We start from the raw sequence: 16,570 nt of genomic DNA, 5'->3' as shown, positions 1-16,570 counted from the left end.
GGTGTACAGGCTTGAAAAAAATGGTTCCACAAATGTAGTATTAGAGCAATAATTTATATAAAACCATTCATCCTGCCTGGCACATGATGATTTATATTCACTATAGAACTTATTCTCTGAGTCCTTCAAGTGTGTTTCTCCTCTGAGAGAAGACCCAAACATACAGACTTTACACAAGGCACTCCTTGCATTCTAAACATTGGTATGCATTAAATAAATGCAGTCCCCTCTGTGGCAGAGGGCAGCAACCATCTGTGTTTTACCACATTACATATCAAGGGAAAGAAAAATATTGTTAAGGGCGTAAATCTTCCTTTTCTTCAAAAAAGTGCCACATGGAGCTTTCAGTCTTTCCATCTGAAAGAAGACCATGCAGGAATCATCACGGTCTTCATTTTATGTAAGTCAAAAGTGAAGATCTGAAATGGGCCTTCTCAGTTGGAAATTTTTAGTTCCAGAAAGTCTTAAATAGAAAGTGGAAACCACAATGGCCTTTTCAGACTCTAATACGAGGGCAGGAGAGAAGCTGTGAGGTATTTGTGTATCTACACAGGCCTTTGGGATCATTCAGAGAGTTGATAGGGGAAATACCAAATCCACTGGACAACAACTGTGTGAAGCACTGCAATTCATGTCTCAGTACTGCATAGTGCTAAGCACCCACTTAAGGGCTGAGAGTTCTTCACTCTCAATGTCCTTTCTTGCACACGAAGGCCTTCAAACCCTTGTCATCTCTTCTGGGATTGGCAGACCTTGTAAAATTCCTCCTCTGTCAGCTTGCCTGCCTTACACATTAACCAGAAATGATTATTCCAGAAGAATTCACCAAGGCACAATTCAGTCAAAATGAAGCAGTCCGCTTCCTGGTGACTCCCAGGAGCTTTTCGTGTGTGTCTTGAAGAGGTCCTTTCAGAGTTACATGATTTAGCACTGGCAGTGCTTCAGTTAAGCAAGGAATATGCCTTGGAAGTATTTTCAGTGGAAGAGGTGGATGGCTCGGAAGAAGACACTCTGTATTTGCCTGCAAAACAAAGCACAGGGGTTAGACAAGTTGTCACTGCAAAGTAAGGACAATGACAGCTGTCCTGGTGGCCGAGGTGGCTCTGCTTTGCCCTGCAGCCCTGGCACTACCTGGGAACTCAGCGTGTTGGGTGACAGAGCCAGGATGTGTCAGCTCAAATTCCCAACCATCCCACAGGACAATGATTTTCTTACACAAATGAAGGCACTTAGTGCTTCTCCTGGAGCACAGGGACATCCAGAGCACATTCACAGGCTCCTGAGGTGAATCTCAGCTCCCTCCCTCTTATGGCCACAAGGCTCTAAACTAAGACCCAAGTGTCACTATCTTCTCTGAACAATGTGTGGATACAAAGATTGGGCACTTAGAAATTAAATGTTATTTCCAGAAATGTTTTTTGCGAGATGAAGCCATAACACTAAAATGGTGATGTCCACAAAATGGCAGCCAGAGAACATTTGAAGAAATACAGTTACAAGGTGGTGAAGAGTACATGAATGACAGATGAACTGTGCCATGATCTCATTAAGCCCAAAACAGAGCTTACTTAGTGGGATTTAGAATTGGTGAAACATCCAATAATTGTTTTAGGGATAGACAATTTCACTGCTAGCAGTATGCTACAATTGACTTATTGTAGTTCCTTTGCATTAGAAGAGTAAAAACAATCTGTGGATGCATGGAGAGACAGATTAATGGATATCAGGACAGACAGACAGACCCTGAGAGCAAGAATGAAGGCCAAATCCTGTTTGTGCTTCAGTAAGGGAGATCTGTTGTCGCATACCTGTTTTCCCACATAAGTTGTTAAAGGTTCTTGAAAATGGGTAGCTCATAGCAAGCATTGGTGTCACCAGGATCAGAGAGGATGACTGAAAGAGAGAAAAATGATTTTGTCAAAAGAACTTTCTTTGTAGCCCCATTTTAGGGAAAAAAAAAAGGTTCCAATAAACTTTGTTTCAGTAGTATGAGCAAACAATCCACAGAAGGCAAAGCTAGATGTTTGTGAGGTATCAAGTTCACACATTTGCATGTTTATGGTGGTGATGGGGGAGATCAACTTTAAAAAAACCTACAAGGCACAATCTGTTTGTCTCTAACTCTTGACCAGGGAGAATGGCTTAGGCTCCATAGTCTGTCCTAACAGGCAGTATGGGATCCTGTTCTCTTAGCTGTGTCAGTATGGCCATTAAGGTAGCCACAATAGCCAAGATTTATGTGAATGAGGATTGTTCTTGACAGCCAGCAGGCTGAGATAATTCGAGGCAAATTTTACTTGCTACGCTAGAGGGCGTTGGAACACAACACTTTGCAGTCCAGATCCGCAGGAAGGAAGGAACATTTTGCTGCTAAAATTAAGTTTCGTTTTTGGTTCTGGAGTGGTTGGAGAATTTAACGTGATTCCTCCAAGGATGTATTAAAAAAAGGCACGGAAACCAAATATTTTTCTCTTCAGTCCCTCTTTGTTATTTAGTTGCACTTTTGTGGGGGAAATATGCAGTGTTGTGTATTGTCACCTATATCATAAGGTGGTAGAGAAAGAAGGTAAATGAATCACATATAAAACGCTTAATGTAAGACTTTGATATTGCTTTATTTGCTCATTCTCAGACCTCAACAGGCTGGAGAAATGAAAGGAATCTTACGAAGTTCAGCAAAGGGAAGTTCAAAGTCCTCCTGCCCCTGGGGAGGAACAAACCCAATGCCAGGACATACTCAGGGCTGTCTGATTAGGACAGAGTAAAGATGGAGCCAGACCTTTCTCCTTGGTGCCCAGTGGGAGGACAAGAGTCTTTGAGAACAAATAGAAATACAGGAAATCCCACTTAAGATGAAACTCTTTCACTGTGAGTGTGGTCAAACACAGGAAAAGGCTGCACATAGAGCTTGTGGTGTCTCCATCCTTGGAGCTACTCAAACCTAACTGGACACAGCTCTGAGCTCTAGCTGACCACGCTCTGATGGGAATGTGGTGGAAGATGATCTCTGAGGGTAGTTTCCAATTTCAGCAATTCCTGCAGAAACTGGAGTGATTTGATCCGATGCTGTTCTTCTGAACTGACAGCTCAGCCTTAATGGACTCCTTAATTCCTTTGAGCCTGTGTTCTCATCTTCTTAATTATCCTTGCTTTTAAGTCGGCTTCCTAGGTCTTTAGCAATACCTGTACAGGCTCTTCTGAATAAACCCTGTTCAGATACCAATATAAAATCAAACTTTATTGTCATATAAGGGTGATGCCAGCACCATTGGCAGCTCAGAAACAGGGAGGGGTGGGTGTTGGAACTAGATGATCCTGAAGGTCCATTTCAACCCAAAGCTTTCTAAGTTTCTTACACATCCTTACACACCTTTTTGTTAAGGTGTTATAAATGCAGAAGTGTAAATTGAAACAGTAATTCCCAAGAAGTTCCCCTTGGAGTTCTCTCAGATTGTGAACAAATACTGGTGCCAAAAATTTTCTGTTTTCTAACTAAAAGTTCAGTTGCATTTTCTAGTTTCTTTCTTGTGGAATTTAAATCAAATGTCCACTACTGCCTTCTCATTTTTTACCAATTAAAGTGAAAATAATGAACTTTTAAAAAGATGATATAATCATATTTATGTTGTTAGCGTCCTCTGTGACTTGTTCTAATAAATAATCCAGAATTTAAAGTGCACTGGACAAAATTAGGCTACTCAGCAGTAACTGAAATGCATTTTTAGGTCAAGATTCTAACCTTTGATTGCTGTGAACTCCATTTGGATGATGAATTCCTCTTCAACAGGGCTTCTTGTATCTATTTGTTAAAAAAATTAGTCAATCAGTAAATACAGAAATTCTGTTCAAATTCCAGTAGTATTTTGACATATTGTAAGAAATAGTTGGAATCCTTACCTTCTTATCCCAGAGAGTCCCAAACACCAAAATGAATAATCCCTAGGAGACAGATAATTACATTCATTTTGATGACAGCAATCTTTAATTTCAGTATCTCATAAATATCTCCGACATTGTCCATTTAAACTATTAAATGGTACTATTTAAACTTTGAACTCTTTGATAGAGAGCATTTTTCTAACTGTTTATCACAGTTAGGGACTGCTCATTTGGCAGCTTCCCAGGCGTCATCTATTTAAATTCTGTGTTGATCTGGTCTACAAACTGACACAGATAGTTTGGTTGCACTAAATGTATTTGGAAAAAGGAATGTGTATGTATGGAAGACATGCCCTACCTGTGCTCTCCAGACAAACCAGTAGGTTCCAAGAAAAAGGCCAGTGAGTTTGGTTTGAAGAAAACAGTTTTGATGCCACTCTTAACAATGGGAAATGTTAAGAATTCTCTTTAAAGAGAGAGTACACATAACTTTATTGTCTGTAAGAAATTTCCTTGTATTGGGATCCTTCTAACCACCTAAATATGTGGCAAAAGTCATACTGACTGAAAACTCTGAATGGTATATTTTTGTCAGTTCTTCTCTTTATCATTAGTACTTCTCAGTTGATCTTGGTGACTTTCTTGTGGTTTGTACTGAAACCCAAAAAAGCATAATGTGATGCCTCCAGTTGCACTGTAAATGGAAACAGGGATGCTGAAGTTTGCCCACCTGAACATAACAGGGCTGTTTTCCTGGTCTTCAGCAGTGAAGTTGATCCCAAAACTACTGGCAAAGTAGGGAGTTATCTTTAGGCCAGCTTTGTCTATATGGCACATCTGCTAAGGCAGTTGAGAATATGAAATACTGCTGAATTCCTGGAATGGCTTTCTCAAAGAGCCCTTTTGGAATAAGGATGTGTTAGGCAAATTTAAGCTTTTCCCTGGTGTTCTTAGGCCCTGCCAAGCATAGCACTGCAATAATGTCTCCATGTTAAATCATAATAGAGGAAACAAAAATGCACAACTCACCTGCAAAGCATTGAGCAGACTAAAGAGGATGTGGAAAGCTGGATGACTGTTTTTGATGATGGTGGCAAGGCCAAAACCCCAGGTGAGGCCTAACAGTGGTGTCAGGATGGCCACACTTTTGCCAATCTGAAACAGAGATTTCCTCTCCTGCCCGCTTGACCTATCCCCAATAGTTGGCCTCAGTATTTTTATTATAACAACTGCAGCAATGAACAAGTTCGTGGCCACAATGATCAAGGCAGGTATGACAAAGGCCAGGAGAGCTTTGCTGTCCTGCCAGTTGAGCCAGCAGACATCCTTTCTTGTGTAACTGTTCTTTGGCAGCGTGACAGCAATGGTGGTGACTGCAATGACAAAGGGGCACACGTATCCCAGGCAGAATGCCACCGTCTTCTGAGCAGTCTTACTCGTGTTGTGTAAGATGAACACCAGTCTGTAGAAAAGGATGAGGCCCAGGCTCAGCATCCAGAAAAAGACACATAGGTAGAAAAAATGGATGAAGAAGGTGGCCATGATACAGATGTCTCTGCTCATCTGCTGGTTTTGATCAGTGATGGAGGCAATGACAATGAACCAAACGTCAGCAATCAGCAGGGATGTGGCAATGTTGAGAATACAGACATGGCGCATGTAGGAGGTTGTGTTGTTTGTCACGTACTTCCAGACCAAGGATTCAATTATGATGCAGACCACCAAGCTCACGATTGAAATGGCCAGGCCAACGTAGGAAATATAATTTTCAAAGATTAGCTCGGAGGATCTATCAGGTGACATCAGAATGGAGAATGATGTCAAGTGATTGCAGGAGCAAATGACATAACGTTCTGACTCTGTGGGTGTGCAGCCATAATTATCCCAGTCCCCCTTGTGATTGTTGAGTGTGAAGTTCCAAAAGACACACTTGGGCATCTTTAGAGACAAGTCTTTCTTTGCAAATGTCATATTAACATCAAACTTCTGGCTCCTGTTGCTGCTCAAAGTTGTTGTTATCAATAAACCATTCACAAATTCAGATGTTTTCTGGGGCAAAAAATGTCCAAGTTTTGAGTACATTACACTGACAATGGTTGAATTTTGGGTTAGATTCTGGATTTCAGTTTCACTAATGAGCACATTGACTGTGAGGTTTTCTGCACTGCGGAAGTCCTTGTTATAAGCTGTGTTGTTATTTTCCTTGACAACTACTCCTTGGAGCTGAACGGTGTTTGCAGAGACAGAAGGAATGGTGTTATTAACTGGTTGGAGGCGCAAGGAAAAATTTTCTACCGACTGTAGTAACAAAGAACTTTGTCGTGTCTTCTCTTCTTTCAAATTTTCCCAAGCTTCAGTTGTGGAATTGTCAACAATTAAGTCCACTGTGGATAAGAAATTCTGGAACAACAACAGAATAATGCAGTAACTGAAATCTCACACAATTAATTGTTGTTTCTGATGGTAATTTATGCATGGTCCTAGAATTGCCTTTTGAAAAAGCTCAGCATTTTCTTATTTTGCTCAGTCCATGTCAAGTCTTCCGTTGTTAACCCTCTGCATACTCTATTTGCAAGTTAAGGTTTCCAAAAACAGAGCTGTGTGACTATTTTTTAATATATTATTTGGTACTTTGGCATTGTTTGGCATTTTTGGCATTTCCAGCCTTCCTTCCTTTCTTTCTCAGTGTTCTTGCTGTCTTTGATTTCTTGGTGTCTCATGTAGGGCTTTCTATCTATGACTATCAAACCTTTTTGCACTTCTCTGTTCAGAAGAGCAGTGCTTTTCCTCTGGACCTCATAATCAAGGTTCCCAATGATTTCTAAGGTTTCTTTTGTTATTAATTTGTTGTTACATTCAACTTATTTTTCTTGCTTGATCATGGTTCCTGGAATTTACTCTCCCTATTCCTATTTCACCCTTTTTTTCTATTCCTACTCCTACTCATGGAATCATAGAATCATGAGTGGTTTTGACATTTAAAGGTCATCCAGTCCAACCCCCCTTCCAGGTGACAGGGACATCCAGCTTCATCTTGGACACTTCCAGGGTTTAGGGCATCCACAACTTCTCTGGTAAATTTTTTTCAATGCCTTACTGCCCTCACAGCAAACAATTTATTCTTAATAATCCAAATCTGCCCTCTTTCAGTTTAAAACATTTTTCCTTGTCCTGTCACTACAGGCCTTGATAAAAAGCCTTTTTATAAGTCCCCTTTAAGTATTGAAAAGATGCAATAAGTTCTTCCCTGAGTCTTCTCAAGGCTGGACAACCCCAACTCTCTCAGCCTGCCCTCACAAGAGACCTGCTCCAGCCCTCTGACCATTTCTGTGACCCTCCTTTGGACCCATTACAGCATGCCCCCATCCTTGTTGCCCTGTGGACCCCAGAGGTGGATGGAGTGCTCCAGGTGGGATCTCACCAGAGCAGAGTAGAGGGACAGAATCACCTTCCTCCACCTGCTGGTCACACTCCCTGTTAAGCAGCCCAGGACATGTTTGGGTGTCTGGGCTGCAAGAGAGCATTGCTGGCTCATGTTCAATTTTTTATCCATCATCTCTTGTCCTTTGCTGTCTTAGAATGCGGCAGATATCCATGTGTTCCTAAAATATTTCTAGTTGCTAAGCTTACAGCAGCTTCTCTTTCATGCATAGACTCCTCGTCCTCATCATTTTGAGTTTCATAAACTTCTCTGTATCTTTGCTGTCACTTCATCTCATTCCCTTACCACTGTCCTGATCTTGATCCTAAGCAAGTGTGAAACTTCAGGGAAAACATAATTCTCTCTGACAAAAGGGATAAAAGGGCTTGGTAGGTGTAGATAAGACTTAAAATAAAACCTTACCTGCATAGGGAGCTCCTCTGCCTCAACTGGGATAGAGGAGACCATATCCAGGATGGTAATAATTGCACCTAGGTTTGCTGAAGAATTTTTTATTGTGGTTAGCTCCTTTTTTGTCTGTTCATTAAGGTCTGCAAGGTAGGAGGGTAGTTGAGCTTTTGCCTCAGGGCTGTTGACCAAGGACTGGAACAGAAGATAACAGCATTGAACACAGGAAACACAGGAAATTGAACACAGGAAATCCTCTAACCTGGCTAAGATAAAGGTGACTCTGGATGGTTTGTGGATGGGAAGAGCACTGTGGGATGATACCAAGGCTGAAAACCAAGGCCTGGCACCCATCTGTCAAGTGCAGTGGCCAAGGGTGTGGGCACTGTAGGAAGGGCCTGGGGATGAGGCTGGGTAGTGGTCCAGAGTTAATCCTACAGCCTCACTCTTGGTGTGCTCTGTAACATGCTCTGGGCTTGTGCCTGAGCAGAGCTCAGGGAACGCTCCAGGCCAGGAACTGCTCCTTATGGATGCCATGGACAAGGTCACCTTGCCTGGGAACAGAGCATTCATGTGTATGGACATTATCCATGCAGTGCCTCAGGCCCTCTGTGTCCCGGGAGGGGCCTCGGCTCTTTTGCTGGCCAGTGTAAACAAAGCCAAACATTCTTCATGTCTTTAAAAAGAAACTTTCAAATGCTTCATGTATTTTAGACTATGATAAGCAAAAATCATGCAACCAATACTTTTTCTCTCCACCCAGCTCCCCAGCCTCCACAGACCCATGAGTGTTACCTCAGCATCACTCAGCAGGTTGTTTATTGGTTCGGACAGGCAGTCATTCCTTGCAACTATCCATGAGCTGTGGTTGCAGAGGTAAGTTATATTGCCTCGAGTAAAACCTGTTGGATTTTTTACATCACAGCATGGCTTTATTAATATGTCCCCTTCTGTTCCAATGCCCAAGCTGTCTGAGCAGGAAACTTTCTTACCTGTACAGAGAGGAGACAGAGATAGAAAATAAGAAGCAGGAAGATGAATGAATTTCCCCCACAAAATTTGTGATCTGTTCAAAGGTCTTTAAATTAGGATTTCAGTTTACTGTTTTCATTAATTATGATCTTTCAGGGTGTATATGTCTCACATTCCTTATTTTTATGAATCAGGAAATGTAAAGGGCAATTTAATAAAGCTCCAATTTTTGAGTACTGAATCTAATCAACAAACCAACACCCAAAGACTTAGATTTATCTGTGACTAAGGGTTAGACAGAACTGGAGTGGGATTATATTGAACATCAAGTGAACAATAATTAATACAAAATTTATTCTGTTAAGGTACTCAGTACTGCTGTAGCACTAACAGGAAATTCATTAAGACCTTCATAGTGAGGCCTCAACACCTTTTTGATGAACCGTGGGTGTTGCTAATTGTCTTTGATTGGCTTAGTCATATCAGTAAGTATCTGCTGATTAAAGTGATTAAAGTAATTAAAGTGCCTGCATATTTATTGCCTAAGAGAGTGAAATCTGGCAGATATAGTGATTCAACTGTAGGTACCACTGCTGTGGGAAAAAGGAACATTTCTGCATCAGGGGGATGTGCAAGATTTCTTCCTTTCCAATTTGGAATACAAAGAGCTGAAATATCCAAGCTCTTGTCAGAACTAAACATCAAAGCTGGATTTAGCAATGCTGAATTCTAATTACAAAACATTCCCTGCAGAGCTGACTGGAAGCTGCCCTGGTCTCTGCAGCACCTCACAGAGGTTGCCCTTCTTGTGTTCAAAGTGGAAATGCTCTCCCACAGGCTGTCCTCCTGAGCCTGATGAGGCACCACAGTCTTTGATCCTTGCTAAATTGTTAGCAAGGAAGCTGGAAACTGCATGACCACATTTCAACACAGAGGATGAAGCTTGATGGTGCAGCCTGCAATAGTGATTAAACTGTCACTGCTTTGGGACATACTGAGTCCACTCTCAAATACAGCAAAGACAACACATTTCATCTGTTTGTTTTTTTTTTAATTACATAAAACCTGATATTTTCCTCTGTGTGTAAAAATTTCCCATGAGAAAAGGAGATATAAGTTCTTGGATAACAAAAATCTGTTTCTGTTAGATGTCACTGGAGATGAATTTGTGGCACCTGATTTAATAAAGATATTGTAATGTCCTATATAACAGCTATAAAGAGTAACTTTTCTCCTTACCAGGTATCAAGCGCAGTGTTATATGTTCACTGTCAACTCCCTGTCCAATGCGGTTGACAAATTTGCAATATGCCATAACCTCTTTCTCTTTGTTGCATTCTTTTTCCGTGTGATTGTACGTGTAGCAAAGCAAGTTGTCTTTTTTCCTTTCCTCTGTAGGGATGGATGAAGACAAGTTAACACAGATTTGGGGTCAGCCAATTAAAACCAGCAGAAAGCATTGACAAAACTTTATTTTCTGTGGGTACTAGAAAAAAACCAACTTTCCTTTGTGAAAAAGCTCCCTCTCTGTATGCCTCTCTGTCCCTCTGTAATAAATCTGGCAGCTGCTGCATGATCAATACCTTTTCATTTACTGCTCTGTGAGCAAATTGTCCCCAAACCCTCTTAACTGTGCAGTAACCAAAATTTGCTTTGAAAATAATTTTTGAGAATACTCTTCCTGCCTTTACCACAGGTGTTTCAGTTAAGCTGGGATAGAATTTGGCTGTTCTTACATGGTTCTTTTGAACTCAGGATCTGTGCCACACTCCACTGCTCTTCAGAATGCCTGTGCCTGAGGGTGGGTCTCCAGCTGCAGTCTCTTCCAACATCATCTTGCCTTTTTCTTAGCTACTGAAGGCCTCCTCAGTCTCCACCTGCTTTACTACTCAGCCTGTTGTTTTTGCACTCCTGCGTGTTTCTTGAGTTGTTTTTGGTAGATCATATTTGCTTTTTTTTTTTTTCAAAGTAACATTTATATAATTCACTTGAAAAATTATGGTGTATGAAAAGCTACTTGCTTGAACAATTATGGTGTATAAAAACATGTCAGGGAAGTTGCAGAATTGCCCTAAATTTGAAGACATAGAAGCGTAGGCTTTTGTATTGTTAAAGATGTGCTCCCTGTATTTCTCCCTCAAAGAAAATGGAGTAGTTTTTATGAATTGCATTCTTAATGGGTTACTTGACATTTTTCAATAATTAGTAGATTTTCTTAAGTGATATTTTCTCAGTATTTGTTTTAAAAAGTGGCAGAATGGAAGATAAAAGCAAATAAAAAGAGTTCAGCAATTTCCAATCTGAAGAAGGGTCAGGATGCTCACTTCTCCCTGGCAAGTCAACCCAAATGTTGAATTTACCTATTATATATTTTTCACTATAGCAGTGACTTCAGGATTAATCCCAGACATGTTCCACAGGCATGCTCAACATCCTAAAAAAAGTCCATTTCTCTTTTATTCTCAGCCTCAGAAGTGCTCTTGAGTTATCATGAAAGCAGTAAACATGACTTGTTTACACAGACCTAACTGAAAACAAAAAACCCAGGGTTTTTTGGGTTGTGACACAGAGTGAAACTAATGATTCTGCAAATTTATTGTGTCTTACCAATTGGAAATTCATTTTGTTGAACCACAAATGTAACCCTGTACTCTCTCACAGTCTTTGCACTTATGCAGCACTCCAGGGAACGTGGCACTTCGCACTGTATTGATGTTTCAATGGGGTCTACCAGGATGTTCTTCTTCAGGGGCAAGGAAACCACCTTGATGGTAATGTTGGCAGAACTGTCCAGGTTTTTCTGGGAGAATGTGCAGATGTAGGTGCCTAAAAGAAGTGATACAAAACCACGTCTCAGTCAACAGAAGTGCTCCTCAGCTTTTGCATGGTCATGAATGATGAACAAATACAATTCTGTTGGCAACATCAAGCCTTGGTGCCCTCCAACACTTAAAATTTTAACCCTGGGGGCTTTTTATTTATTGTGGCCAGGCTGCACAGTGATTTGCAGGGCTTGGGATCCTGTAAATTATCTGTTACAGAGATTTCATTGCCTTTGTAGCCAATGAGACCAGATTTACTCACCTCTCCAGTCCTGCGAGGCAGACTTCACTGTGAGCACAGACACGGCTGGGAATTTGCTATTTTTGATGCACGTACCGCAGTCTACTGGTTTTGTGTCATTTCCAGACTGGATTTTCCAACTGATGCTGTCATAATTGCTCACATCACTTTCACACGTTACATTGAACCCGTATCCCTCGGAAACTCTTGAGTTTGTGCTTGAAGATATTGTTACATGGGCTGAGAAAACACAGGACAAAAGTCACATTAGTGAGAGTTACTTTTAATCGTTTTCTCACAAATTCTGCGTGCCACAGAGGCCACCTGTGCATAAAGAGCTGTTGCTCTGTGACAAGTCCCTGCCCCTCACCTTTCCGCAGGTACGTGACTGCGATGCTTCGAGCGCGCCTGGCTCCGTGCCCGGTCTCCATCTCACACGTGTATGTGGTCACTGCACCTGACTTCTCAGGGGGGCACAGGGACTCATTGATGGCGAGCTGGTATCCAGTGCAGTTTCCACTCAAGATGGTTTCTCCTAGGCAGCAATAAGCATTGTTTAAAGGGCTATGGATGTCCAAAAACACCTCTGGAAAGCACAAGCAATTACTCCAGCCATGGAAACCCTTGTAGGTTTGTATGTAATTGACATCATGGCACTTGTAACTCATCATCACTGAAGTTCATTCACATCTTTTGCTGTGGCAACACTCACAGAGTGGCAGCACACAGCTCTGTGCTGAGATTCCTCCTGCCAAAACCAGTCAGAATGCAGAGAATTCTCCAAGCAGAGAATTCCACTGCTTAGAAATCTCAGGGTCAGTCAAAATGAAGAGTATTCTGGTTAAACTTAACTTCATCATCTGTGATACTTATGGTGAGTAAAGGTAAGTAAAACAGGAATAAACACTGCAGATTTTAATGCTGTCTAATTTTGAAATAAAATGTGGAGGTACTTGACAGTCATTCAAGTTAAAATCTGAAGAGTGCTGGTTTAGCTGCCAGCACAAAAGCTGTCCCACGCTGCAGCTGGCAGCAAAGTGGACATGAGAGCAGAGCAGAGTTCCTGGGGGAAAGCCTGGCCACAGGGAATGAGAGGTAAAACAGCCCATTTCAGTGGGCCAGGATCCCTCTCCCTGCAAGCACTGCTGCACTCTGGTAACTGTCCTCTGAGGAAGTGGGGGCATGCATGACCTTTGCAGATTTTATCTCAGTTTGCTGTCCTGCTTTCTGGAAAGTTTCATTTACGGCCAATAGTTAACAATAAACAGTTACTTCATACTCATAAAATATTAAGAGGGGCAATAGACAGTTTAGGTGATGGTTCATAGACATTTATGAGCAGTTCTGTTCATGTTACTTTGTAGTTCTTTGTAGCACATTTACTTGGTGCCTTATTAACTCTGTATATTGGAAAGCCTTACGGGATGCCTCTGACTCAACTGGTATGTGAAGTATCACAGCTACGGGTGGAGAGACAAACAGTGCTCATATTTATCTGCATTGCAGCTGTTTCACAGTGTAGCACTTGTACCTCATGACTGCCAAATCTTAGTAAGTGGTACATGAAAGATCTTTGTACCCCAAGGGTGATTCCAGAGATAGCAGTACAGACTGATGCACTCATCCCTGGTCTCAAAATTAGACCATGCAGAAATAAATTTTCTGGAAGAAGCTGGTGTGTTGCTGGTCCAGGCAGCTGTTTCCATCCAGGATGGCACAGTTAAGGCATCAGTGTATGGAGATGCCTGAAACCCCACTGGCACCTGCACAACACATACAGAATCTGTTCTTCCCCCTGCCACTTTTGGAGCATACCCTGTATTCATCCTAGGACTTTGGGGCAGCCACTTAGGAAGGAGACTTTTGATCAGTGAGCAAACCTAGCAGGTGAAAGCCAACCTTTTGTTAATCTTACCTATAATGTTGATTGTTCCATTGACTTTCCAGGAAACCCTAAGCGATGTCATGTGTCTGTCAATGCAACAGGACAGCTGAAGACCCTTTGCTTGCACTTCAGGACTGTTACATGTGACATCGATGTCCTCAAAGTTTGGAGTTACATGCAGTGGAAAGACAGATATTGTTTCTGTGCCATTGTGTATCTCTGTGTGATATGGACCACTCCTTATGGACACGCAGCTATAGGAACCTGTGAAGCAGAAACAACAGTTTTTGCTGAGTTTGCCTTTATTTTGGAATTAGGAACTACTTCCACAGCTGGTTTTCACATGTCCCTGCTCTGCAGTGGCTCTGCTACTTGCTGATCAATATGTATCCTCAGGTCACCTGCAGAATGCTTTCTGCAAACCCCTGGTACCAAATGGATCTAGACTAGTATTCACTGTTGATGGGTACCTGATATCTGTGTTCTCAGACCAAAATACTTAAATCTGGCTGAGTAGGTGGTTTTGGGATCTGTATATTGCCCATAGTCCTTCTGGCAGCAGTATGTCATGGTAAAAAGAGAATACAGAGAGTAGGTGACGAGAGAGGAGTCCAGGGTGGATCCACCAGAACTGGCCTCGGAGTGGAGGCTCTTAAGCTGCTCAGAAAGCACTGCCAAACAGAGGAGAGTATTTGTCACAGAACCACAGAGTATGCTGAGTTGGAAGAGACCTGTCAGGATCATTGAGCCTGACTCCTGGCCCTGCACAGGACACTCCAACAGTGACACCATGGGCCTGGGAGCTTTGTTCAAACACTTATTGAGCTCTCAGGCTTGGTGCTGTTACCACTGCCCTTGGGAGCCTGCCCAACCACCCTCTGGGTGAAAAACTGTTCTCAATTACCCAAAACCTCCCCAGACTCAGCTTCATGCCTGCTCCTTGAGTCCTGTCCCTGGTCACCAGGGAGAGCACATCTGTACCTGCCCCTCTGCTTACCCTCATGAGGAAGTTGAAGGTCACAATGAGGTCTCCCCTCAGTCCCCTCAATGCTGAACAGACCAAATTACCTCAGCTCCTTCCCACACAGCTTCCCCTTCAGGCCCTTCACCATCCTTGTGGCCTCCTTTGGACTCTCTGCAATAGCTTGATGCCTTTTTTGTATTTTGGTATCCAAAACTGCCCCCAGGACTTGAAGCGAGGTCTCCCCAGCCCAAAGCAGAGCAGGACAATTCCCTCTCTTGCCCATCTGTCAATGCTGTGCCTGATGCCCCCTCACATGGCTGTCCCTCCTGGCTGCAGGGCACTGCTGACTCACATTCAAGTTGCCACTGACCAGGACCCACAGGTCCCTTTCTCTTTATCAGCCACTCTCTCAGGCACAAGTCCCCTGGATGCAGCCAGGCTTGCTTTTGAGATTGGAAATCAGAGGTCCAAATTTCCCACATATTTTAAGTATGTGGATTTCCCTTCCTCACTGGGATAGCCAAATGAGCAGACCACTTACATAGGAGTGGAAACGCTCAGATTCAGGGCATCCTCAGTCTGAAGAATTTTGGATCCACTATTCCTACCTCACATACATGTGCCCAAATACCTGATCACAGGCTACCCTTTTTGAAGTTGAATGTAGAATTCATGGTTCAAAGACATGAACTGAGTGGAAGCTTGAGCCCAAGCTCTGATAATACATAATAATTCCCCTCACAGATCCTCCCAGAAAAATGCTGCCAGTTTACCTGTTTCTGATTTTCAAAAATCCCTAAACATGCAAAACTGTAGCTCTGTGCTCTGATTTACTTAGGTCATGTGTGTGTAGGGGGCAAGGGCATTAAGGACAAATTCAACTACAGCCTCCAGCTACCACACCAAAAGGGTGGGAAGGCCTCACAGCCATGCAGTCACCATCATCTCCCTGGTAGGAAAATGAAGCCTGGCCCTTGGAACACCCAGTCATGTACAATCACTTCAGTCAGTTCACATCTTACTGGCAATGCCAGTCAATATGTAGATCACTAAGGAAAACAACAGGAAAATTATGAAGGGCAGTGTAATTTTCATATTTCCTCTAGAAAATGCAGCCACTGCATTCATATTTGCTTTTTATAGAACTAGCCACAATAAAGATTTACATGTGCTGTTTTAACAATGGAAAATCATACCAGAATCCTTCATCGTAACGTTGGTAATTGTAAGAATTGATCTTGTGGATGCTGAATCTGTCTCTATTGAGTACCGGGAGCCCGCTGAGATGGTCTGGTCAAAGTGATACCAGGTCACATTGGAAAATGTTGAATTTATCTCACAGGTCAGTCTTACTGTGTCCCCTTCAAAAATGTTCGATGGTTTCACGGTGAAGTTTGTCTGATCTGGGAAGACAGAGAGCAACATTCTGCATTACTGTCACTTCAGCTCACATCTTTATGGTGTCTTTCATCTTACAGGGGTCCCAGGTGCTTCACATCAGCTGCAGGGTACCACCTCTGATACAGGCCATGGGATTTTCCCCTCAACATATTCTTTTAGTATCTTTCTCAGCTAAAAATTCCAGAAGGTTTTATGCAGAGTTAGAAGAATTATTATTAACACCACCACTTTCTAATTAGATTAGCTGGGAGGAGAAGCAACCAGGTTGAAGTAATCCTCTGGGACAGACAGTCCAGCACTTGGTGCACTGAGAGCAGAACACCTCCAGGGCACTGGATCAGCAGCTGAATTGTAACACACTGTCCAGCAGCAGCATGGAAAATGTGCCAAGGAAGCCAAGGGGAATGTGTTGTCATGTAAACTGCTAGAGTTTTATGTTTTGCTTTAAGGAGTAGGAAGTGCTGACAGCCTGACATTCTTAGAGCTGTCTTGGTTCTGGAGGTGAATGAAGAGTGTTCAATCTTTCTCCCCTGGACAGACCACATCAGGGGTCATTTAGAATAATTTAGGCTGGAAA

The 16,570-nt window shown here is 42.4% G+C and overlaps 1 protein-coding gene across 1 annotated transcript in view; it reads right to left on the bottom strand.

Moving 5' to 3' along the window:
- Window positions 1–35: 35 nt before the first annotated feature.
- ADGRF5 (adhesion G protein-coupled receptor F5) overlaps window positions 36–16,570 on the bottom strand; it is a 41,019-nt gene continuing 24,484 nt past the window's right edge. Inside the window, exons 10-22 of the mRNA XM_064707822.1 lie at window positions 15,789–15,995; window positions 13,659–13,892; window positions 12,114–12,278; window positions 11,765–11,983; window positions 11,288–11,506; window positions 9,920–10,072; window positions 8,504–8,700; window positions 7,724–7,903; window positions 4,909–6,279; window positions 3,898–3,939; window positions 3,740–3,799; window positions 1,809–1,893; window positions 36–1,021 (exon numbers count right to left, since the gene is read on the bottom strand). Coding sequence (XP_064563892.1) covers window positions 942–1,021; window positions 1,809–1,893; window positions 3,740–3,799; window positions 3,898–3,939; window positions 4,909–6,279; window positions 7,724–7,903; window positions 8,504–8,700; window positions 9,920–10,072; window positions 11,288–11,506; window positions 11,765–11,983; window positions 12,114–12,278; window positions 13,659–13,892; window positions 15,789–15,995 — 3,212 coding nt within the window. The 3' untranslated portion in view covers window positions 36–941. The remainder of the gene's footprint in view (window positions 1,022–1,808; window positions 1,894–3,739; window positions 3,800–3,897; window positions 3,940–4,908; window positions 6,280–7,723; window positions 7,904–8,503; window positions 8,701–9,919; window positions 10,073–11,287; window positions 11,507–11,764; window positions 11,984–12,113; window positions 12,279–13,658; window positions 13,893–15,788; window positions 15,996–16,570) is intronic.

The sequence above is a fragment of the Zonotrichia leucophrys genome, chromosome 3, assembly GCF_028769735.1.
Source record: "Zonotrichia leucophrys gambelii isolate GWCS_2022_RI chromosome 3, RI_Zleu_2.0, whole genome shotgun sequence".
In the NCBI taxonomy this organism is placed as follows: Eukaryota; Metazoa; Chordata; class Aves; order Passeriformes; family Passerellidae; genus Zonotrichia; species Zonotrichia leucophrys.
This window is presented reverse-complemented; position numbering and strand designations above follow the sequence as displayed.